This window comes from Herpailurus yagouaroundi, unplaced genomic scaffold (assembly GCF_014898765.1).
Source record: "Herpailurus yagouaroundi ecotype Mexico unplaced genomic scaffold, PumYag 162, whole genome shotgun sequence".
In the NCBI taxonomy this organism is placed as follows: Eukaryota; Metazoa; Chordata; class Mammalia; order Carnivora; family Felidae; genus Herpailurus; species Herpailurus yagouaroundi.
In genome coordinates, this window is record NW_024412403.1 from 813,150 (window position 1) to 837,347 (window position 24,198).

Here is a 24,198-nt window from a genome sequence, read left to right on the forward strand (position 1 = left end):
CTAAGTGTGAGAGAGCATGTGTGAGTGTGTGCACCTGAGTACGTGTGAGTGCGAATGTGTGAGTGCATGCACGTGCTTGATGGTGCATGAGCGTCCCCGCGAGGGTCCCCACACCTGGAAGCCAGCTCTTCTGCCCGGGATCTGAGGGGCGGGGCGGGGGAGCCCTGTGGGGCACCCCGAGAAGGCCTCCTGCTTCTCTCTCCCTCCTGCCCCTGTCCCTATGGCTCTTGGTGCCTGGAGCAGTAAGATCAGGAAAGGGGAAATGACCCACCATGACTCTCTTGTTAGGGTTTTAAGAACCGGTAGAAGTGGGTGGGAGCTGGAAGGAAAGAGTATCCTAACGACACCTGCTGTGCCCACACTCTAAGCAGCCAAAGTGGACTTGATCCTGGCATCTGATGGAGGAGCTGCCGATCCCTACCCCCACCCCCGCCCCTCATACCACTGCTAACCCAGCCTGGGAGTGGGGGCTTCTTCCTCCTTCAAAAAAAACCCTTCCCCACCCCCTCCCCCCAACTTTTCCGCTCCCTCCATGGGTTTTCTGTTAGAGGCAGCAGACAGGGGCTCAGTGAGGTTCAAGGGGGTGGACGCCCCCTGCCGGATGCCCCAGCCACAATCAGGGCCCATGCTGTGCCTGGACCCCCAGGACACGTCCCTCCACCCGCAACGTGCCCCCAACCCATGGTACCCTCAGCCAGGGGCACCAACAAGTGGCCATCCTCACCCAGCCCAAGGTCAGGGTCCCACAGGCATTGGGTCTGCCACAAGAAGGACGGCAGGGGGCCTTTGTGATGGGGGGGGGGGTGGCAGGGAAGTCTTGGGGGGCCAGGAGGTGAGGACTGAGCAGAGGGAGGGGCTCCACCCGGACCTCTTGCTCTGGTCTCCAGGCCGTTGTCTCTGATGGGTCAGGCCCCTCAGATGGGTGATGCCCCGTGGAGAATGTGTACATACCTGTGGGCAGTGGGGACACCTGCCAGGCCACACAGTGATGAATGGGGTGACATAGGGGCTGTCTCAGGAGCCTGCCCTCCTGAATGACGGCTGGAGTTTCCAGAACGACCCCCTCCTTCCCAGGGGCATGGGTGATTGAAAGCCGCTTTCATTTATAAACGCCAAAGACCCAAGCCGTCTTAGCATCTGTTGAACAAAGACCTATTTGATTTCTTTTTCATGCCTCAACTATCCAGTGAGGTTTCCTCCCAGTTTAGAACGTGATTCACCGAGGAAAATAATATTTTCCACAGCTTACACATGTGGGTCCGTGGATACTGAAGCTGATGCCAGACTGGCCCCCTCCCGGCCCTCACGGGCACATGTCCCGAGCGTGGACTCTGTCCTGGGCTCCCGCCCCTGCCCTCGGCGTGGACCAGCCTCTGCTTCTCATCCTTGTCACCTGGTGACTTGTCCCCTGGCCAGATTGGTTGTGAGGGGCCCGGCTCCAGGCACCTAGGACAGGGCTCCAAGCCTCCATCTGCCAACTGCAAAATGAGCCAGACGGACAGGAAGCAGCCAGTGGTCAGATCCACCGCCGGGGTCCGGGTGGTGTAAGCCAGACCTGGGCCCCGCGGTAGACCGGACACAGCAGGTGGCCGTCCTGGAGGACGGCGCTGGGCATCCGGGGTCTGACTCACACTGTCCTGCAGGCGGGTCCTTCAGGTGATGACTCAGGTCCTAACCGACAAGGGGCTCGCAGCAGTCGGCAGCGGAGAAAGAGGCCGGGATGGGGCACGCGGTTCCCCCAGAAGCGCGCGTGTGCCAGCGTGCTGGGGACAGATGTCACTGCTGAGACCGCAGAAGGAAGGCCCAGGGATTCACCCCGGACTGGGGCCCGAGGCAGAGCTGCTCCGGCCTGTCCTTGGCAAGGGCGTGGGCACGTGCATCAGCGGGTGTCAACTGGGATTGTCTCTTGGAAGAGAGCGTCTAACCAGTTTATAGCGCAAGTTAATTGTAGGCAGCACCCTGCACACTCATGTGTAAAATTATACCAAACTACACGGTTTCGGACTGAAATAGTGTGGAAGCTCAACAATAGAGGATTGTTCAGAAAATCCGGGGCCCCCCCGCACCAGCCCCTCGGCCCTCTAGGCTGCAGGGGAGAGAAAGTGCTGGAGGCGAAGGCCCGGTGAGGATGCAAGGAAGACGGTCAGGTGACGCTCAGAAGGATGCCCTCAGGGGTGCTCGTCACACACAGCCTGCAGGGCCCCCCGCTTGTTCCGGAAGAGTCTCTGGACACCCAGATGCTGGTTTCTGGGGGAGGCGAGGACCCGAGCCGGGAGGGGACCTTCACTGTCATCGTGGAGCTGTGCTCACTGCCCTCTTCCGAGTCTCTGTAAATTACGACTGCGCGTGTGCGTGACTTTAGTGTAACTGCGGTGGAAACCTGTCAGCCGGTCCTGTCCCCTCCCGGGCCCAGGCTGGCGGGACAGCCAAGGCAGCTGCACTGGAGAAGCTCAGGGGGCCGGTCCAGCCTGCTTCCCGCAAGGGGGACACTCTTGTTCCGTTGCCTAAGAGCTGGGAATTTTATTTTCCGGTCAGAATCAGACGCAGAGGCCAGCTCTGTGAGCACTGTCGTTTGGAAGGAGGGGAGGGAGGGGGATCGTCTGGCGGACACGGCCTGTGATGGACGCCACACGGGTGTCCTGGGTGGTGGGGCGGCCCCCACCCATCTAAGCACAGGTGGAAAACCTAGGCCTGGGGGCCGATGGCACCCCCTCACGCCCAGGCCACGCAGGGCATTCATACCTGCGTGGAGTGGCCCGAGCTGGGGGGTTTCTGGGGCGCCGGAGCCAGGCGGGCCGGGAACGGGGAGGGCCGCCTTTGCTGGCATTGCCTGGTGAAGGAGTAGCTCTCTGGCCCCTGGGGGTCCCACCAGAAAGCACGGGAACTCCAGGGGCCCCCGCCTGGGCCTCCCCACAGAGGCGGGCAGATGGGTCGAGGTCAGCAGAGCTTGTCGGGTCACCCCAACGTGTCTGGTGGGGCCTGACTCAGGGCGGCAAGGGCTACAGGATGTGGGGGCCGAGGGTCCCCCCAGGGAAGCTGGCAGGCAGGTGCCAGGGGCCACTGGCGGTGTGCTGGGTAGGGGGCCGGACTGCGTCCATCGGGGGCTGTGGCCCCGAGCCCCAGGCCCACGCAGGGCGTGTCTCCAGGGCACAGACGGACTCTGCAGGCAGGGGACCCACCCCAACTGCTGCGGACACAGTGACTCTGGCTCGGGCCTGCACGGGTTAATCGTTTTCCAGTTACCTCATGCTGGCCTCTGCTTCTGTGGAAAAGAGCAAAACATCTGGCAATAATATTTCTTTAATGGCTGTCTGAGCCGTGTGGGAGGGGCTTGGCCGCTTTCCTCACAGCCCAGCGCAGATGTAGATAGGACCCCTGGGGGAGGGGGCTTCCCGGGCAGCGGCCACAACCCTGGGCCTGCCACCCCCAGGCCCCAGCGCCCACCCACGGGTCCCCAGGGCCAGCGGGGGGGAGGCCAGAGCATTCCTGCGCACATAAGTCGTCTCCTGTGCTGCTGACCCTCGTGTGGGGTTCCCAGGGTGCTGGGCCGCAGTGGGGGTCCTAGGCTGGCCCCAGAGGGGTGGGGGTGGGGGTGCCCTGAGGCAGGTTAGGGTCACCCATGGGGTCTCTATGTCTGGGGGCCCTGCCTCCTCGCCTCCAAGGCTCCCCAGCTCCTGCCTCCCTTGACCTTGCCGGCTGGGGTTCCCACTGTCACCGCTGGATGGGGCCCGGGACCCCCACCCCCCACCAATGGGCTGCTTCCTCACTGTGGCGGGGGGGCTGGGGAGTACCTGCAGGGTCTTCTTCCCTCTTCCTAGTTTCCTCGAGGGTGGAGGGGAGGGGACATTAATGCTGGGTCTGGGGGCTTTAGCCCATACTGGTCCTCCATGGCGTGTGACAAGGGGCGCTTGCCACAGGGGTGCCTGGGCCCAGGTCCATGGCCTGCCCACCCCAAATTATGCAGCAGCTCCGATGAGGCCTGGTCAGCAGGGAAGGGAGAAAGGGTGGACCAGGGCCCCTCACAGGCCAACAGCTCCCACCTTGCCCCTAGATGGCTCCCCTAGATCGCAGGACCCTGAGAAAACACAGCATGCTCCCTCCAGCTCTGCAGGCACAGTGACCTCAGTCTGGGTCCCTGAGCTACATTCAGGCAAGCCCACCCCTCACTTCCTTCCCAGACCCTCTTCTGGACCACCATATCTGCCTGGGGCCACTAGGACCCTCTGTCTCTCAGCCTGACCACGCCATGGGTCAGGAAAGCTCCAGGCATCCTGCCCACTGGACCTCAGGGCCAGGTACCCCAGGGGAGCAGGGCTGGTCAGGGTGAGGTTCCTGTGCTCTGGGGGGAACATCTGGGATTCTCAGGAACATGCCTGGAGCCTGCCTGGTCCCGACTCCTCCAATCAAACCCTAAAGAGAGGGAGCGTGGGGATTCCACAGTTCCATGGAAAAGGTTCTGGTCCAGGGGCTGAAGTTTAGAGTGGTTCTCAAGAATTAAAGTCCCCGGAAGCCATGGACGCCCCCATGGGACCCTGCAGTCGTGCAGCGGGCAGGGAGGGGAACGGGGTCATCCGGTTCTGGGCCACAGTCTGGGGTCCCAGCGTTCAACAAGGGGCTGAGGACTCTCCATGGGTGCTGGGCTGACCCCAGCATCCTCCCCACATGATACCAAGCTCATCAGGTCCTGATTGTTGCTTCAGAGCAAAGGGGGTCATAGGACAGTCTGGGACCCTTGCTCCTTCAGGCAGGCCCGGAGCTACAAGACCTCCCCTGGGGAGGGTTGCTCTCAGGGCACCAGACAGGGTCGGAGGCTGCCCCTGCAGTGGGAGGGGGGACACGTGTCAGGACAGCAGGGCTTTGATGTGTGAGACCCTATCGCCCAGCTAGGTGCAGCCCCTGTCCCTGGGGACCCAGAGGGGACAGCGTAGCCTGGGCACTGTCCTCTCCCTCCCTGATAGACCTGGACACGGGACCAGAAAAAACAGGACCAGCATTTTGGGGAGGGGCGCCCTCTGCTGCCCATTGGGGGCAGCCCAGGAACCACGTCGACACCAGGTCTGCCCAGAGGACAGGAGGCGGGAGGGGCTCCCACTGAGGACTGCGGTTGGCTGGGGGGGGGGGGGCTTGTGTGATCCCCGAGGCGCCGGGCCCCCAGTCCTGCCGAGGTGTGGCATGGCTGGGTCAGGCATCGCCCTGAGGCCCACCCAGGCCTTCTGACCCAGCCGCCCTCACCCCAGGGCAGTGGTCAGCAGGCTCAGCCCCCCGGGCTCTGCTTCTGGCCTCCAGCCAGCTGTCCAGAAGCTTCCAACCTGGCCTTGGCCTGAGCTTGACCAGCGCTGGCTACACCTGGTCACTCTTTGCCACCGTCCTGGACTGAAGGACACTCCTGGCTGAGGTATGCTGGGGCTACACCCAGCACCCCGGGACCCCAAGGCCATGGGGACGTTAAGGTGGTCCCCCCGCCCCCGGCCAGCCCCAGGACTCAGGTCACAGCCCAGGAGGAGGTGTGGGGGCTTCTGTGAGCTCTGGCGCTCCTCAAAAGCCTCACATGAGTGGTGGGTGTCAGTCAGAGGCCACACGAGCTGTTACCACTGAGGGCATACTTCCTTCACCTTCCCGCTTCATGGAGTTGCCCAGGGCTCCCAGAAGGACAGTGATGCCTCCAGGTGAGCTCGGGGCCCCTGTTCTCCCGCCTGGGCTCCAAGCCCCGGCGAGGGCAGGGTCGGCAAGTGGAGACCAAGCCTGTCCCTCCAACCCCAAAGTGTGTCTGTTGAGGTCCTAACCCCAACGTGGTGGTAGGAGGGCGTCTTCAGGAGGTGGGCTCCAGGGTGGAGATCTAAGGAATGAGATGAGTGAAAGGAGACCCCAGGGAGCTCCCTCCCCTCCCCCACACGAGAAGTCCGCCCTCACCCTGGCCTTGGACTTCCAAGCTCCAGAGCTTTGAGAAATATGCTTCTGTTGTTTACGAGCCACCCAGATGGAACGGACTAAGACACTATTGAAAACATTTAAATGGAAAGCAGTTTCTTTTCTTCTTTTTTTAAAATTTAAATTCAAGTTAGTTAACATACAGTGTAGTCTTGGCTTTGGGAGTAGAACGAAGTGATTCATCTCTTACATGTGACACCCAGTGCTCATCCTGGAAAGTGTCCTTCTTAATGCCCCTCACCCATTTAGCCCATCTTCCCACCCATCTCCCCTCCAGCAACCTTCTATTTGTTCTCTGCATTTAAGAGTCTCTTATGATTTGTCTCTGAAGAGACAGGAGAGGCAAGGACTGGCCCAGGACAAGTGAGGTGTGCGGCGTCCGAGGAGCAGAGCTGGTCTCCAGTCCTAGGCCAGCCTCTATCCCCCCATGGGGTTCTCCCTGGGAATGAGAGCCCCTGAGATGCTCGGGGGTCCCTATCCACCCCGTCTGTGTGAGGCTGTGACCACTGGGCATCTCCAGACAGGCGGGTGCACACACACACGTGCACACACACACACACACTCAGACTGCCCCGCTGGGGGTCAGAGGGGAGTCCACACTGGGAGGGGGTGGGTAACATGGGGGAAAGAAGAGAAAGGCTGGAGGCAGTGGGGCCATGGGCAGGGACATCAGGATTCCTGGCAATAGCCCGGGACCCACAGCATGGGGAGGGGAGATGTGCCAGCTGAGGGCCAGGGGTCCCCAAGATGTCCGGGGGGATTGGCGGGAACTAGGGGAGGACGGGGTCTGGGGTCCTGTGTCCACCACACTGGGCACCTGGAAGTAGGAAGTGTGGACGGGGCTATGGCACAGAAGGACTCAGCGTCCTCCTCCGTAAATTGGGCTGCGTAGACAGTGTCCCCAGGGTCCCACAGGCTCATAGACGAGTCTGTGTCCCGGGATCTTCATCCCTGACCCTCTGTTCTCCCCTCCTGGGAAAATGCTTCCTACTCCCTCAAGGTCCTTCTGAGCAGAGGGCAGCCTGGGGGCTTGGAGGACCGAGGACCTGGGTTTGCAGCACGTGGCCGAGCAGTGGACCCTGGTGTGGGGACCGAGGTCAACACCCTCCTTGTTGGCGCCTCGGGTCCTCATTAGGAAGTGGTTCCCCAGGCAGTGCCCTGCCTGGGGTGAGGAGGCCTCGTGAGGGAGCTGAGCACCGGGCCGGGGGAGGGACACGGGCCACAAGGGAGGCTTCTGAGGGTCGTCACCTGGACCCTGGAGCCCACAGGCCCCGCTCCTGTGAGACACACAGAGACAGACCGAGTCCGAGGCAGACACAGAGAATGGACCCCGGAGAGAGGAAACCAGAAATTCCATGAATCGGCCTGGAAGTGACAGCCCGTCATCATCTCCTAGCCCTTAGAACGCGGTCACACGGGCCGTCCACCCGGAAGGGGAGGGGGTGACGCAGGGATGTGTGACCAGGATTCGGGAAGGCTGGGAGCCACAGCCCAGGCGCTGGGACCCGGGCCCAAAGGTGATGGAGCCCCTGGAGGGGCGTGTCGGGTGGGCACAGGGTCTGAACGAGCTCACCTCCACCTTCCCCCGGGCCCGGGACCCAGGCAGGAGGGGTGGCTGTGCCTGGACCCGGAGCAGACCCAGGCCCGCGTGAGTGTGTTCCGTGCCAGGCCCACCCCTTCCTCATCTTTCCACGGCCACGTGTGCCCACGAGCCTCATGGGATAGCAGGCACGGGACGAGTCTACAGGTGTCTCCCTGATGGTGTCCCTAGAAGTGGATTCCAGAAGGACCCCACTGTGCAGACGGGGAGACCGGGGGGCCCCCGGGAGGCACAGGGTCTGTGCGGGGTCCCGGCACTGGTCAGGAGGAAAACCCAGGTCTGAACCCAGCTCTGTGTCCCCAGAGCTGCCACACCGGCTGCACCAGGCCTCGCGGGGATGTGGCTGGGCTGTGTTGGTGTCACTGTAGGGACAGGGCATGGGGTGGAGGGGAGCCCTCCGCAGCCTGGGAGGGGCTCTTGTAGGAGGAGGAAGTTGGGTAAGGGGACCCCAGGCAGTGACCTCACCTCTCTGGTCACAAAGCCCAAGTGAAGTCAGAACCCGGGTCACCAGGCACCCACATTGTGGAGACAGCGCCTGACTGGGCTCACTCGTTGGGACACCTTCGCCTGACGAACATGTTCTCCTGTTGTGTGCCCGTGTCCCGCGGCTGCTGGCTCAGGGGAGCCCGTGGCTGCGACGCTCCCCGACCCCGGAGACAGTGGGGTCAGGTCGTGCACAGGACGCCTCAGGTCTCTAGCTCGCAGGGAGCCAAAGGTAACTCAGGGAGCCCCAGAGACAGCCGGTCCAGCCCGACACCGCTCTGATCTGACCTGTGCGGCCCCACGGCCCCTCCCGTGTGTGTGTGTGTGTGTGTGTGTGTGTGGAGGGCCCACGTGAGCAGGTGCAGGCTGATGAAGGGAGATGCCTGGTGGGCGGGCCATGCTCACACCCCAGGTCAAGGCTGGCTGGGAGGGACAGGGTGTGCTGGGGTGGCCCTCTTGTCCCCAAGATTCATCCCGAGCCCTGCAGGTGGATGTCACTGTGTCCCGGGCGCAGGGCTGTGCGCACTCAGGTCTGTGTCGGATCTGGGAGCCGCAGGGGGAGAGGGCGGAAGGACACTGAGGATGGCCGGGCGGGGCTGTGATGCCTCCGGGCCGGCCGCGGGTCACTGTCTTTACAGAAATCAACGGATGAAATCGGGAGGCGACTGTCGGAATCCCGATTCACCTGCCCTACAGAGGTGTGCGTGTGCCCCGTCGCCCAGGAGGGCCACCCTGGACCCGGGGAGAGAGTGGCCGCACGGAGGTCTCCGGAAGCAGGGCCTGGAGATGGCCTGGGAGGGCCTCCCTCACCGCCCGGGCCCCTCCACAGGGTCCTGGCTCAGCGGTCCTGGGACCAGGACCCGGAGCCCCCGGAGCCCCCGGAGCCCGAGCCGAGGGTGAGAAGGCTGGGGGTGGGGGATGGGGTGCATGGGGCCCCGGGCGGTGCTGAGCCACCCAGGGAGGAGCCCCCGGGGGCTGGTGTGGGGCCAGGAGCAGAGACTGAGAGCCCCCGGGGCTGCGGACCCCAGGGGGGCAGAGGTCCTGGTGTGGGTTCCTGGCCGCGGCTTCGCGGGAGGCCCTGGGGTGTGTTGTGTGTCTGCAAGGCCCCTGGAGAGGCCGGCGCGGGGGGACCTTCTCTCCTGTCGCCCTGAGCCCTTGGAGCCGCTGCAACCATCACTCTGTTTCCTTCTTAAGAGTCCGGGGCAGGAGCAGAAGCCGGTGCGGCTCCAGAGCCCGACCCAACAGCCTCGGGGGCCTCGGCGGCTCTGGAGGCAGGGGTGGCATCTGGAGCGACTCCTGCAGGGGCCCGGCAGCCAGCAGGTGACCTGGGACCTGTGCGGGGACAGCGGGCACCTGGGCAGAGTCAGCTGGGTCCTGCTTCTGCTCCCAACACCGTTCCTGCCACCGCCCTTGCTCCCACATGGATGCCAGCCACTGATCAAGGGCCTGAGGGCCTACACGGGGTGTTTATTTTATTTCTAATTGTTCCAATCCCCGACCCTGACACCCTACCACAATGTCTCTTCCTCTTGTCCCTTATCCTTTCTCTCCTCTTCTTTTTAGCTGTGACTTTATTTCTTCACTGTTGGTTTATAATCCATATTAATCTTCAATGAAATTTTTATTTACTTTACGTTGTGCAATTCCTGCGTGCTGGGTACACTCACGACGCTGTGAACCACGCCACAGAATATTGGTGCAGAGTATCTCAGTCCCCGAGGGACACCGTGTACCCGGAGCCCGCCCTCCCCATTCGTGCCCCCGCCAGGCCCTGGGAACTCCCAGTCCGCTTTCTCTCCGTGTTCCGTTACTTACTCTGGAGGTTTCCTACAAGTGGAATCTCTCAAGAGATACCTTCAGGTCTGCACCGACTTTTCAGACGGGACAGATTCATTTTCGTACTCTGTGGTCGCTTGCAATAGACTGTTTCTCCTTTGATATTGAAATCACAATGGATTAAAGATTAGGTGGGAGAAAAGAGGCCCCTTCGGTGACAATGGGCACGGTCTCGGGGTGGAGACCCCCGTTTGTGCTGTGACACCACAGCCTGACGCCAGCCAGGACACGGCTGGTCCCCCCGTGGCCCAGACAGAAGCCGGGAGATGCAGAAGGACGGACGGTCACACCGCAGAGGGGAGAGCATCCCTCACGACTCAGGGCCAGAAAGGTTCACAGGCCCCTGGGCCAAATAACGCTCCAAAGCCCATGCGTTCCCCGGGATGGAGACCAGACCCGTCCCAGTCCATGGGAGCAGGCGTCAGAGATGCGGGACGTCCCGGGGAGGGACTCGGGCAAGGGAAACCCGAGGGAGGCAGCGCTGGGCACCTTCAGACCGGCAGGTTTCTGGGGTGGGGACCGGCAGCCCAGGTGACAACGTGAGGCAGCAGAGGCCCCAGCAGGTCCCCAGCGAGAAGTCCTCGTCCTGCAGGGGACCGGCTGGCCCAGGACTGGGAGAGCCCACAGAGCCTGGGGTCGGCCCTTCCCCGGTCCCCATGCCCGGCCCCAGGCAGGTTGGTCAGCTCTGCTCCCCTGAGTTCAGGGGGGGCGGGCCTTCGGCGGGTGGTGGGGTTCCCCGGGAAGAGGGACCCCGAGCCCCAGGACGCCAAGACACAGGCCTGCGGGTAGGACAATCCAAAGTGAAGGACATGGGCTTCCTGACCTAGCTCATCTTACTAGTGACCCAGGCTGTGCTATTAGCCTCGGTGTCCCCATCTGTGACACGGGGACGAAACGGGCCTTCTAGATGGCTTGTTGCATTCCCCGACAGATGAGGTGGAATCGTGGCCTGGTGCCTGGAGGACATAAAGAGCCACCTGGAAGGCTGTCCCAGAGTCCCCCAGGGCACAGGATTCCGGAAGCCCCTCCTTGGCCCTGCCTGCTGTCCCCCTTCCGGGAACACTCAGCGTCGTTTGCGGAGGAGGTGGAGACGATCCAGGACGTCAGCAGGTCCCACGTGAAGGAAGGTCAGCGCTGGAGGGACAGAAGGACGTGTCCCGTGGCCCCTTCCAGGGCCCGAGGTGTGACGCCCTCTGACCTGACCTCTGACCTGACCTGGTGTGTGGACCCGGCTTCTGTGGTTTCACTCCTTCCTTCCCTAATTCAGCCGGCGATCTCAGGTCCCTGCCGTGTGCCGAACACCGGGACCTCATTGGTGAGCACGACCCGACGGGGTCCCCCACGTGGCCTCTTCCTTTGCAGGGTCTGAACCTTCCTGTGCTGGGTCCCCTCTGGCGAGTCTGGGAGGGAGGCCTCTGCACATGTCCCTGCAAGGAAGCACGAGTCCAGAAGGTCCAGACGACCTGCCCCAAGTCCCAGTGTGTGGAGACTGGACACAGGGTGGTCCCTGATCAGAGGAAGACTTGGGCCCACGGAGCCCGGAGGATGACGAGTACAGGGAGCCCGGAGGAGGAGGGGGAGCACCGTGGCGGCCTGGCGCTCAGGCCAACTGGGAGACGGTGTCGTACCCGGACCGGCTCTGTCCCCAGGGCCGTCGGGGTATCCGTGCTCCCTGGTGGCAGGCTGGCCCCGGCTGGCAGGAGAGGAGGTGCCCGTGGGGCAGGACAGAGCCCTCAGGCAGAGCGGAGGGTCGCAGGTGCTCCCCCAGGGGCAGGTGGACTCGGGCGCCCTGAGGCGGCATCACCGGGACAGCAGTGCCTGCAACGGGGTCCCCATACCTGTCCCCTCCTCAGCCAAGGTTTGTCTGCATGGCGTTTACCCCCCAAACACAAAGTCTGGGCCAGGAGCCACTGTCTTCGAGCCCTCGCCCCTGATTCTTTCCAGCCACCTCAAGTTACAAGAAATGGACAATATTTCAGGTGGTGGTGGATGCCCAGAGATGTTTGTGTTTCTGGCCCATGTTGTGACGTCGCTGGCATTTTAAAGATCAGGGCTTTGATTCAAAAGCGGCAGGTTGCCGAGGACCCTGGAGAGCTTTCTGGAAACCTGCCTCTGTGCTTTGCCGCACCCCATTCCGACCAGCTCTGCTCGCAATCTCTCCGGACCACGGTTCCATAGCCCGGGGTCCTCAGATGGCCGAGGTGATGTTGTAATAGGTCAGTTTATAAGACCTCAGAAAGCTTATTGTATGTAAGTTCGGCTTAAAGTCACCTTTCATGAATAATTGAGATAAAAGGCTTCTGTAGTTCCCTATTAGGGTTATCGGAAGTTCCTAACTTCCCTATCTTGCTTCTGGGACCTCGCCTGCTTGCTAAATAGATCACTTAGGATGCAAAACGCTCCCCCAGCCCCTCTACCAAGATCTGGCCTAGGCAAGACCAACATGTAAAAGGCACGTACTCGCTGCCCCACGGCATCTTAGGTGTCTAACTATGATTGGTCATTTTAAACCCTCTTAGGACAAAGAACTTTAAATTGATAGGTTCCCACCAAAACTGACGTCTGTGTGTCACGATATAATTGGCTACCATGAAAGGCTGTAGATTGTCATTGGTTAACCAAATAATGACGTATTCTGACTTGCTAAAATCCAGAGAAGCTCACTGCTGCCTCTGTTCGGGGCCATTCTCTGTACTTTTCTCCTTACGATCCGGAGATCAGGTTTGGCCCGGCCGTGAATAAAATCTTGCCTCGCTTCTATTCGGCGTCTGGTGGTTTTTTTTCGACAGCACCCTGCTTCATTTGGAGGTCCCACCGAGATTCTGTGACCACCCGAAATTCGGAGGCCGACGCGGAGCAGCGAGGGGAGAGCTCCCGAGAGACGTTCCTGGGCCCCGTTTTCCGTTCTCAGACCTGGCTTAAGTAAGGTATGCGAGGCGGTGCCTATTTTCTATTTTCTATTTTCTGTTTTCTGTTTTCTGTTACTGGTCGGATCTGACTCTAGGAGGGAAGGCTGGACGCGGCTTCACTTCCCCCAGCTGGTGTCTGGTGGAGACGTCCCCAGCACCGCCTGGGTCTCCGGACCGTCTGGGTTGGGTTGATCACCCCAACCGTTTGTTCTATGTTCAGTGCTCTGCGTGCCCTGTTAAACGTTTCCTGTTAACCTATCATTATCTCTGGTGTGACCCACTGTTTAGCCTCTGTCATGGGTCAGTCTTCGTCCGAGCCTTGCTCCCCCCTTAAATGCATGCTAAATAACTTCTCTGGTTTCACAAAAAGAAGAAAGAACTATGGCTTTAACTTAAAGCCATCCTGGCTGCGGACATATTGCCCGCTGGACTGGCCGACATTCTCTGGGGTTGACTGGCCCCCAGAGGGCTCCTATAATCTTAACCTTGCTTATGCCGTCTGCAGGATTTGTCGTGATGTTCGTCCTGACCGGGAGCCATATGCTGTGACTTGGGTCGACCTCCTAGAAGGCCCACCTTCCTGGCTGAGAGAGTGCCAGAAATGGCCAAAAGCTGTCATCTGGGATCTCCCTTTCCCACTCCCCTTCCTGCTCTCCTCCAAACCCCAAACCCTTGCTTCCTGTCACTCAGCCTTCAAAGAGGCTTTACCCAGTGCTTCAGGAGATACCTGAAGGTGGGGACTTGTTACCTGATCCTCAGGGACCACCTCCTAATCCGCAGAGCTAGCTCTCCCCACTAGCTCCCCAGGAACCAAAAGCCGAAGGAGATCCTTTGACTGCTCCCCCACATACCAGATCAGGAGCCCTCTATAGAGGGGAACACCAGTGCTCTGATGCCCCAGTTCCCATCCTTCCTCTCAGGCGAACGGCTCCGGCTCCTAGTCCAGACGGGCAGCCAACACGCCCGATGCTTGTCTGCACTCCTTCCTCCACCAGGGACCTCTACAACTGGAGAACTCCGAACCCGCCTTTCTCTGAAAACCCCCAGGGCCTAATTGGCTTATTGAGCTCTATGTTCACCACCCACTTACCCTCTTGGGAAGATTGTCACCAACTCTTGGCAGGTCTTACTGACGTGTGAGGAAGGGGCCCGAGCGCTCCGGGAAGCCACGAGGGCGGTCCTCGGCCCGGATGGAATGCCTCCCACAGACCTTCGCGGAATTGAGCACGTTTTCCCTCCCGCGCCGCCCCAGTGGGGCCCGAACACGGATAACGGTAGGGAGCGTCCACCCCAGTATCTCCAGATTCTGTTACAGGGGCTCTGCGCAGCGGCACAAAAGCCCACCGATCTGACAAAAATTCATGACACGGTCCGAGGACCGAATGAGCCGCCTGCAGCCTTCCTAGAAAGGCTTTACCAGGCTTTCCGCTTATATTCTCCTATTGATCCTGAGGCAACAGAGAACCGAAAAACCATTAATACGCATTTCGATTCTCAGTCGGCCCCAGACATCCGGAAAAACTCCAAAAATTAGAAGGATTCGAAGGAAAGGTAATTTCAGAGTTGGTAGAAATAGCCCAGCGAGTTTTTCAGAGCAGGGACAGCCCTGCCATTGTGCAAGGGAAGGAAATAGGGAAGGTCCCCGTAGCAGCCTGGGGAAAACCACCGGGCAACAGCAAAGGACAGGGGAGGCCTCAACCCCGCCAGAAAGGACCCCGAGCAACGAGCAACGCTGGGAAAACAATCAATGTGCTTATTGCAAAAAAGAAGGACGTTGGAAAGATAAATGCCCCAAGGGTTTAAAAACTCCCCTACTCGTTTTGATGAGGCTCTTCGAAGGGATTTGGTCCCCTACCGGGAGAGCCACCCAGATGTTACGCTGTTACAACAATGTAGATGACTTGCTCCTAGCCGCTGACTCCTTAGAGAGCTGCACAAAGGCTACGGAGGACCTGCTAAGGGAATTAGATGTCCTGGGATATAAAGTTTCTGCAAAAAAGGCGCAAATTTGCTTGGACTCTGTAATATACTTGGGCTACCAACTGCATGAAGGCAAGCGATCGCTGGGGCCGGAAAGAATCCAAGCTATCCTCAACATTCCTAAACCCACAACTAAAGGCAGATCAGGGAGTTCCTAGGGGCCGCTGGGTATTGCCGCCTCTGGATACCCGGTTGCGCTGAAATGGCATAACCCCTGTACTCTGCCGCTGGGGGTGAAGGAACCGAGACGGTCCGGGGAGAACAAGAAGATAGGGCTTTGGAGCAGATCAAGAGCGCCCTCACCCAAGCCCCGGCCCCAGCTTTACCTGCTATTACCAAACCCTTCCAACTATTTGAGCATGAGATCCGGGGAATTGCGAAAGGGGTCCTAACTCACACTTGGACTAACCAACGCTTGGACAAGACCTTCAGATCACAGCACCTCACCCAGTAGCATCACTGCTGCGCTCCCCGCCAGACCGATGGATCTCTAATGCGCGAATCATCCAGGATCAGGTATTGCGTCTAGACCCTCCACGCATCACTTTCCTGAAGACAGAGGCTTTGAATCCAGCCACGTTGCTGCCTGATAGGGACTCACAGGCCCCACTCCACGATTGCTTGGAAACCGTGAGTACTCTTACGGGACTGAGGGGGGACTTAAGAGATCAACCTCTGTCAAAGGTGGACTTCGAGCTGTTCACTGATGGCAGCAGTCTTGTCAAAGATGGAATCGGATATGCAGGTGCAGCTGTAGTGACTCAGGACCAGGTTCTCTGGGCCCAAGTCCTGGAGCACGACACTTCTGCCCAAAGAGCAGAGCTGATAGCCCTAGCCCAGGCCCTCAGATGGGCAAAGGGAAAAACGGTGAACATTTTCACGGGTAGCAGGTACGCCTTCGCCACCGCCCAGGTTCATGGAGCTCTATATAAGGAAAGAGGACTGTTAACATCAGGAGGGAAGGAAATTAAAAATAAAAAAGAAATCCTGGCCCTACTGGAAGCCTGACGGCTTCCTAAAAAGGTGGCTATTATACATTGCAAGAGCCACCAAAAGGCAGACTCGCCCCAAGCAGAAGGAAACGCCTCTGCTGACGCAACAGCAAAGGCCACAGCAGAAAGAGATGTTCTTCCGATTAAGATTTTGCCTCTGCTGCCCCCACGCTTTCTCCCCACGGGACCGTCTTATACCAAAGAAGAGCTACGCCTGATGAAAACCTAGGGGGCAAAAAGGGATGACCAGCACTGGGATCGCCTCGGGGATGGACGCATCTTCATGCCAGGAGCTATAGGAGGGACCTGGTTCCTGCAAGTCCACAGCCCTACACGTCTAGGGGCAACCAAGTTGTCTGAACTAGCCCAAAGGGACTATTTTATCCCAAACCTTAATAAAACCGTGAAAAGCCTAGTAGACCGATGCAAAGCCTGTGCTCAGACTAACCCATCTCCCAAGTTTAATTTTTCGGGGCAGAGACGACGCGGACAGATGCCTGGAAAAATACGGGAACTTGACTTCACTGAGATGAAACAGGGACTCTATGGCTATCATTATCTCCTCGTTCTAGTGGGCACCTTCTCTGGATGGGTAGAGGCTTTACCCACGACAACAGAGTCAGCTCAGAGAGTGGCTAAGAAATTACTCAGTGAATTGGTTCCCCGGTGTGGCATCCCTATTGGTCTGGGGTCAGATAATGGCCCAGATACCTAAAATGTTGGCCAAAAGCTTACAAATAAATTGGAAATTACGTTGTGCCTACCACCCCCGAAGTTCAGGGCAGGTAGAAAGAACGAATAGAACTCTAAAAGAAACCTTGACTGAATTAATTCCAGAAACTTGCGAAAACTGGGTAGGCCTCCTTCCTGTTGCCCTCCTCAGAGGGCGCTGTATACCTTACGTAAGAAGGGCATCCCCCCCTCCCCCACTGCCTCGAAATCCTATTTGGAAGACCACTTCCCTTGCTTCCAAAACTGGGAGACGAACAATGGGCGGAAATCTCAAACCAACACCTAGGTTTCGTTCCCCAGTCTCGATTTATGAGGGAACCCGTTTCTATCATCCTAGTGCCCCTCTTTGTAGGACCGGGGGTTGCAGGATTCATTGGTGTAAGTACTGCCGCTCTCATCACAGGGGATCAGAACTTCAAATTACTAAGCAAACAAATTGATCAGGATATATCAGAATTAGAAAGGAATATCGATAAACTGTCTGAATCCGTAAACTCTTTAGCCGAGGTGGTACTTCGGAATTGGGGGGGCTTAGACCTGTTATTGTTACAACAAGGAGGGCTTTGGATGGCTCTTGGGGAACAAAGCTGTTTTTATGTCAATAATTCAGGAATCGTCAAGCAGAGCTTGAGTCAGGTCAGACAACGACTAGAGGAAAGAGAAAGGCAAAGACGAATTAGTCAAAATTGGTATGAGCCTATATTCTCCTGGTCCCCTTGGCTAACGACTCTCCTAAGTGCCCTTGCGGGACCCCTTATCTTTCTCTTTCTAGCTATGACTATAGGTCCCTGTTGATAAAACTACTACTCCAGTTCATAAATAGAAAAACAGGATCTATGAAGCTTATGGTGTTACGTAGCCCATACGTCCCACTGGCCCAAATGCCAGCATAAGGTGATTCAAAGATTCGAATAACTGGCAAACAGGAGTGGGGAGTGTAGGGGGCAGGAGAGCCCTCCCTGGGGCCCTGGCCTCTGCCATCCCCCCCGCTAGAGCTGCATCCAGTGAACACACTTCAAAGGGGCGGGGGCGGGGGCGGGGGTGGGGCAGGAAGGTATCGGCGGTCCTGCTTCATGGCTCACGGGCTGGAGCTGGAGGCCATCAGCCACATCAGATGAGGGACATCCGTCCTAGCCCTGCTCCTGCTTATCCACAGACAGTGTCCCCCGCGCTTCCTGTGCTCCCTCTCCTGCCTGGCCAAGCACATCCTGGGGGGCCCTCTCCTGTTAGTCTGGGCCGGGAGCAGCCTGGGGCTCAGATTGGCCGGTCCTCAGCCTCCTCGGGGTCCCCCGCTGCCCCCGCTGTGTCGATGCCCCCCCACTCCCCTCCCGGTCTCAGGCGTGCCTGCCAGCCCTGGGCCGCCCGTCCTAGCTTGACCTTTCCACACCTGCCTGACTCTAAACTGACAGCCTTTGTGGGAGGGCAGTGTCCTGGGTCCAAGGTGGCCGGTCCCCCTGGGGGGTGGGACCTCCCCTTCGGCTGACCAAGCCTGGGGCCATTCCAGGGTGGGCTTTTCTGGCCCCGAAGCTGGGAAGGGTCCCTCCTACCGGCCAAGAACCAGGATGCAGCCTCAGACCCCTCCTGGCCACGTGGCACTGTCCCTCTGCTTTGTCGCCAGTACACATGGGGAAACCGAGGCAGCGCAACTTGCCCTGAGTCACACAGCTGGTGGGGCCGGGGCTGCTGTTCACGAAGCCGTCATCTGGGATAAACTGAAGTTGGGGGGGGGGGGTCCAGATGGGGAGGAGGTGGGGCTGGGTCCCACCACCCTGGCTCGTGTCCTGGCTCGTGTCCTGGTCAGTGTCAGCAAGACAGGGCCGCTCTCGGGCCGGCCTTCTGCGCTCCGGGTCTTACCTGGCTGTGCACCGAGGCCGGAGTGAGTCCGGTGGGGGACGGGCGCGGGGCCTGGCCTGGTTCCTGTCATGGTGACAGAGGACACAGGCCATAGGAAGGTGTCTGCAGAGGTCCCCGAGCCTCGGCCCCCACCCCTGAATCTCCCATGAGTCCTCCCCCTCACCATTACTCTGTGCCTCCTCCCTGGAGACCTCCGCGGGGAGAGGGACCCCTCATTCATTTCCCCACCTGGAGGGCAGGGCCCCCATCGGCTCGGTGCTGCGCCAGCTAGATGTACCCGGTCGTCAGGACGTTTCCTCGCTGTCCCAAGGCTGATCTGAAAGAGCCAGAAAGAGAAAGCTGTTCTGAGCCCGTGGGGCCTGGGCCCGGCATGCCCCTCGGGCTTGGGGCTGTGGTACCGAGCCGCCCCATGGGGGTGGGGGGCCTCCTACCCCCTCCTCTCGGGGACCCCAGGCAGGCCCACCGTGGGGCCGTGGGTGTCACAGGGCCTGGACCGCGCTCCAGGTGCGTGGTGTCCCCGGGAGCTTGCACAACACCCTCCCGATATAAACCCAGGTGCTGGGGCAGAAGAGGCTCCGTGAGCGGCGATGGACGCGGGGCTGCTGAGTGTCATCCTGGGCACTGTCCTAGTGCGGGTGGAGACGGCTACGCAGGACCTCAATCTACACAAGGTGGCTCTTCTGTCTTACGTGGACAGGTCGGGCAGGGAGGGGCCTGTGTGTCCACTCCGCCGGCCCCGCCTCTGTCCCTCCAGCCCCCAGCCGACGCCACAGCAGCCACCCCAGGGGCCCCGGGGCCCACCCAAGTTGCTGAGGGCATGAGCCTCTCTTGGAGACGGGGTGTGAGAGCAAGGACCCAGGGACCGGCAGGGCCAGAGCCTTCCCTGAGCGTTTCCTGTGGGCAGGCCGGCTGGCCCTGCGGGGTCTCCAGGGACCGGGGCTCAGCGTGGTCACCTCCTGCTCCCAGATCGGTGGGGTCGCCCCCACCCTCCATGGCGCCACACCCCGTGGCGCCCGGAAGAGGCTTTCCCAGCGTGGGTCCTTTGGTTCCCGTCTAGATGCTTCTTCGCCAGTCTGTGTTGGCTGCTGAGTCAGGAGCACACCAGAAGGCACAGAGATGACAGACGTTGGGGACACGAATTCTTTTCTCTTGCAAAACGATCAATTTCTGAGTTTCAGATGGAAGTTCTGGGCTCTGGGCGGGTGTCCGAAGGCAGAAGTCCCCTCCCCCAGCTGTGCCCTTCCTGCGGGGGACGGTTGCTGGCTGCCCCCTCCTGTCTTTCGGGCTCCAGCCACCGCTGCCCCTGGCGTCCTGGCCCCAAGGACAGGGCATCGCCGTCTGATGGGCCGGAGGGGCTTGTCAGGAGGGTGGTGACCGTCGCTTTGCCACAAGGGCTTGTTGACCTTTCAGACCTGCCCAGGTGGTGTGGGCCTGCTCCCTGACCCTGACCCTGACCCTGACCCTGCCCAGGTGGTGTGGGCTCTGCTCCCTTGGACGGGGCTCCGGCTTCTCTGTCTAGATTGTAGGATTTTGGCAATAAAACCTGGCGCTAAAGATCCCAAAGAGGCTGGAGGCCTTGTTCCTGACCTTGAGTGGAGATGAGCTGACGGGGAAGGCTGCGTACGACAGGTGAGGGGCCCCAGGGGGCTCCCGGGAGCTCCGGCAGGAACAGGCACGTGAGGCCAGCCCCAGGCTGCACCGGCTGTAGCTGCGGGAGCCGGACGGTGTCCCTTTGGTGGACCGGTCCCCGCTGTGTCCAAAACACCAGACCCTGACCCGCTTCCCCAGCCCCGCACCCCGGGCTCCCACAGCTGCCACACGTCGATCTGCTCCTAGACCTGAAGATAAGCGTAGAGTTTTGAAAAAACCCCATTAACTGAAAAGAGAGAAAACAGTGCTGGGGTTCCTGGAGGTCACAGACCCGGGGGGGCAGAGGCTGGCGGGGCCCTGGCTCCGCCCCTCTGCCACCCTCAGCCTGCCCCAGGCCCTCCTGGGTGTGGATCCGCTGCTGGAGCCCTTTGTGAAGACGCGTTCCCCTCTCCGCACCCCTGTGACGGGCCCGGCAGAAGGAACGCAGGCTGGCCTTTCCCTCATGGGCCCTTTGCTCCCTTCCAGCTCAGGAAGTTGTGAGACAGAAAACATAGTGGGCTCAGAAATAGATGTTTTGGGGAGATCCTGCTTTTCCTGGTAAGAAACGCTGTCCTGTTGTCACAGTTACCACCCCCTGGCCCTGCACGCCAGCTCTCCTCGGCCTTGCCGTTTCCTGCGCTGTTCCTCATGCTGTTCCCTGCGCTCCTCCTCGTGCCCCAGACTCTCCCGTTCTCTCAGCACAAACTGGGCCATCGTTCAAGGCCTGGGTCCCCCCGGCCCTCTGCCTGGTGTTACTGGAGGGTCTGGTGCTGGGCGGGGACAGGATGGAGTCAGACCCTGCCCAGCCCGGTGCACGCGGGCTCTCCTTCCCCCGCCCCCCCAGGCCACAGGGAGACCCACGTGATAGACACGGACTACGAGCAGGATGCCATTCGGAGGGTGTCCCTGCACTGGCAGGGCCAGGATTTCCACGTGCTCAAATACTTTAGTAAGCGCACCCCGCGGTGGGGGCTGGCCTCCCTCCTGCGTCCCGGGGACGGCCCAGCCCAGCCCCCTGGTGTCCCCACAGCTCGGAGCCTCGAGGACAAGTACGGACCAGGCTTCTGGAGGTTCCGGGAGTTGACAGCTGATGTAGGGCTGTACCTGGTGGCCCGGCACGGTGAGCCCCAGGCCTTCCGGGCGGGGGTTGGGCTGGGGACCCCGAGGGTGGGGTCCGGGGGCCAGTCCCACAGCACCTCACGCTCCCCTGTCCCGCAGGGAGGTGTGCCAAACTCCTGAAGGAGGTGAGCCTCGCCCCCCGCTGCGCCGAGCCCCCAGGCTGAGTCTCCCGGCCTGACAGGGGCCCTGAGTCACTCTTGATCCAGGCTGCCAGATGGGGACCCTGGAGGCTGGGGGACTGAGGACAGGGCTGGGAGACGGAAGGGGAGAGGCGGAGCCCGTACGTCCCACCCGGCTGGGGACACAGACCCCGTGTCTCAGGTTCCCACTGTGCTGGCCCATCCCCTGCCTGAGCCCCTAGAGGTGGGGACTATCACCCTGCTTTGCAGGTAGAGAAACTGAGGCCCAGGGAGGCTGCTCACAGTCATGTAGCTAAGACACGGGCTCCCACCTGTGGCCCCAACCACTGCCCTGAGGCCCTGCCCTTCTGTGTCTCAGGAGCTGATCTAGAGGATCCCCTGACCCCAGGCCAGCATGGTCCGAGCCCCCGCCCGCCTGGCCTGACCTGGCCCCAGGAGGCGGCTCGCACCCGCTCCGAATAAACCCCATGCCAAACCCACTGCCCTGAGTGTCTTTCTTGGGGAGGCGGGCCCGGGGGGGTGACAGGTGGGTGCAGTGGGTGTGTGTCCCATGACTTCCCTGAAGCAGCAGCAAAGCTAAGTGTTGCGTGTTTGTTCACCGTGAACGGTGGTGCGTGTGAACCACTCAGGTCCCGTCCCTGGCTGGACCTTTGCCCAGACGCGCTGGGCTGGGGGGCCGCCTCTGGGCAGGCTGGCTCCCCGTCCGTTCCGTGTTTCCTTCCCTGTGGGGCCCGGGGCCCACACAGCTCAGAGGCAGGGTGACAGCCCCCGGAACCTCCCCCCTTCCCGCCCTGAGGCTCTCACCCGGCCCTGCCCTGCTCGGGGCCCACGAGCCAGGCTGCCCGGGTGTGTGGGCCCCGCAACAATCCTCCCACCACCGTCCCGCTCCCAGAGAGCCTGAGCGGCCCCGAGCCGGGCATCCTTGAGCTGAGCTGCTGGTTGAGTCTCTCAGATGAAAGGGGACCACACTGCATTTCTGCCTACATTCTCCCATGGCTCCCTCTTGCCCGAAAGTCAGATCCCACAGGCATGCAGTCCAAAGTCCTCCAGTCAAGGCCGCTCTTCTGTCCACCCGCTGGCTTCCTCCCACCCTCCCCTGCGTGGTCAGCTCAGCCCTTTCAGTGTCCGGGTCCCCTCATGCACCCTGTCACCCCATGTCCTACACTGACTGATCGCCCCACTTCCGTTCCATCAGCTGGGGCTGAGACCACAGGGCAGACAGGGTGTCCTGGTCAGGGCAGAGAAAGTGGGGAAGGTCTCAGCCTAGGATGACCAGGCTCACAGGGAGCAGCTGCCTCACGGGTGAGGACAAGCAGTGCTGGGGGGCTGGTGGGGACCGGCCCAGCCCCAGCAGAAACCGCCCCCGCTCAGGCGTCCAGCACCCTCCACCAAGGCCTGCCTGGAGGGAGGCCTGCCCGAGGCGGGGGCCTGCCCGGGACCTGCCGGACCGAATCCCGAGCCAGGCTCCCGAAAGACCCATGTTGCTCGAAGTTGCCCCTGACAGGTCAGAGGGGACAACTGGGACTTTCCACGCATCTGTCCGCCCGAAGCTCGCAGTGCTAGGTGGTCCGCGTGCCGGTGGGCTCACCGGCTCCGGCAGCCGCCACAAGCTCCACGGGCCTGGAGGGGGGGCGGCGGGGCTCGGGGAGCAATGCGACACCAAGAGTTTATGTCTCACACATCTGGAAGTTGGAAGCCCGAGACCCGGGTGCTGATGGGTTGGTCCCTGCTGAGAGCCCTCTTCCGGCCTGGAGCCCGCGGGCTTCCGGCTGTGCCCTCGCCAGGCCCCTGCCCCACACACCCCGGAGAGACCTCTGTGTCTTGCCTCCCTCCTCTCAGAAGGGCGCCAGTCCTACCCTCACGACCTCCCTCCACCCCGTCACCCCCTCAGAGGCCCCGTCTCCAGGCACAGCCACAGTGAGGATTAAGGCTTCAACAGTTGCATTTCTGGAGACACAATTCAGTCCCTAACGAAAGCCAGCGGGATTCAGAGGCTGACTCTGGGTCCAGGGCCTCCGCACTGCGTCCTAAGTGCACGCGCTGCTGGACGTACGAGGAAACAGAAAAGGACGGGCTGAGCTGCACACAATGAACAGGAGCGCTGCTAAAAGGTGACCCGGGGGTGCCTGGGCGGCTCGGTTGGTTGAGCATCTGACCGGCTCAAGTCATGATCTCACAGTTCATGAGTTCAAGCCCCGCATTGGGCTCTGTGCTTCCGATTCTGTGTCTCCCTCTCTCCCTGTCCCTTCCCTGTTCACGCTCTGTCTCTGTCTCAAAAATGAATAAACATTAAAAAGAATAAAATCAAAAGTGAGCCGGAGAAGATCCGTGGGCGGAGCGAGAAGACAGGTGGAGAGCGGCCTGGTACGGACACAAAGGGACGAAAGGAAGGCAGGCTCAAGGGACTAACTTGCCGACGAGACGGCAGAATTAAACAGCTGGCTAACGAACCCAGAACGAGTGAGCCAATGGGGCCGGGGGGCAGCGTGACGGGGGCCATCAGGAGAGTCAAGCGGGGACGCCAGCGCCGCGTGGCACAGCAGCCGAGACGGAAGCTTACCAGGACGGGCGTAGAGGACCGCAGGGGACACGAGCCAGTGGCCGTGAGCCCGGGACACGCCGGCACAGGCTGTCCAAGCTGAGGAGCAGAGAATGACCGCCAGCGGCCGGGGTCGGGCGTGTGAAGTACTCCCAGGAAGAGAAGGGAGCGAAAATTGGGCAGAAAAAGATTTGAAGAAATAGAGGCGAAGACATGCCCACTTGACCGAACACGTCCCGGGCGCAGGGAAGCCAGAGCAGGATGAAAGAAACCACCCCCAGGGATATCGTGCTCAAGTGGACGCAGCGGCTTGGGGACGACGTTCACGGAGCCGCAGAGGAAAGGCGCTTCGCAGCCAGAGGCCGTGACAGCTGGCTTCTTGTGGCGCGGGACGCAGGCACATCTCTGAAACCAACTCGGAGTTCTGGGAAAGAAAGCTATGCTTTTTAAGTGTATT

At 60.7% G+C, this 24,198-nt stretch overlaps 1 protein-coding gene across 1 annotated transcript; it reads left to right on the forward strand.

Moving 5' to 3' along the window:
* The first annotated feature begins 18,901 nt into the window (after nt 1-18,901).
* On the forward strand, nt 18,902-21,681 carry LCN8 (lipocalin 8). Its single transcript, XM_040484963.1, has 6 exons — nt 18,902-19,011; nt 19,854-19,943; nt 20,430-20,495; nt 20,783-20,892; nt 20,974-21,063; nt 21,162-21,681. Exons 1-6 carry the CDS (start codon nt 18,902-18,904, stop codon nt 21,224-21,226), a joined length of 531 nt encoding a protein of 176 aa, XP_040340897.1. The 3' UTR covers nt 21,227-21,681.
* Nucleotides 21,682-24,198: the final 2,517 nt, after the last annotated feature.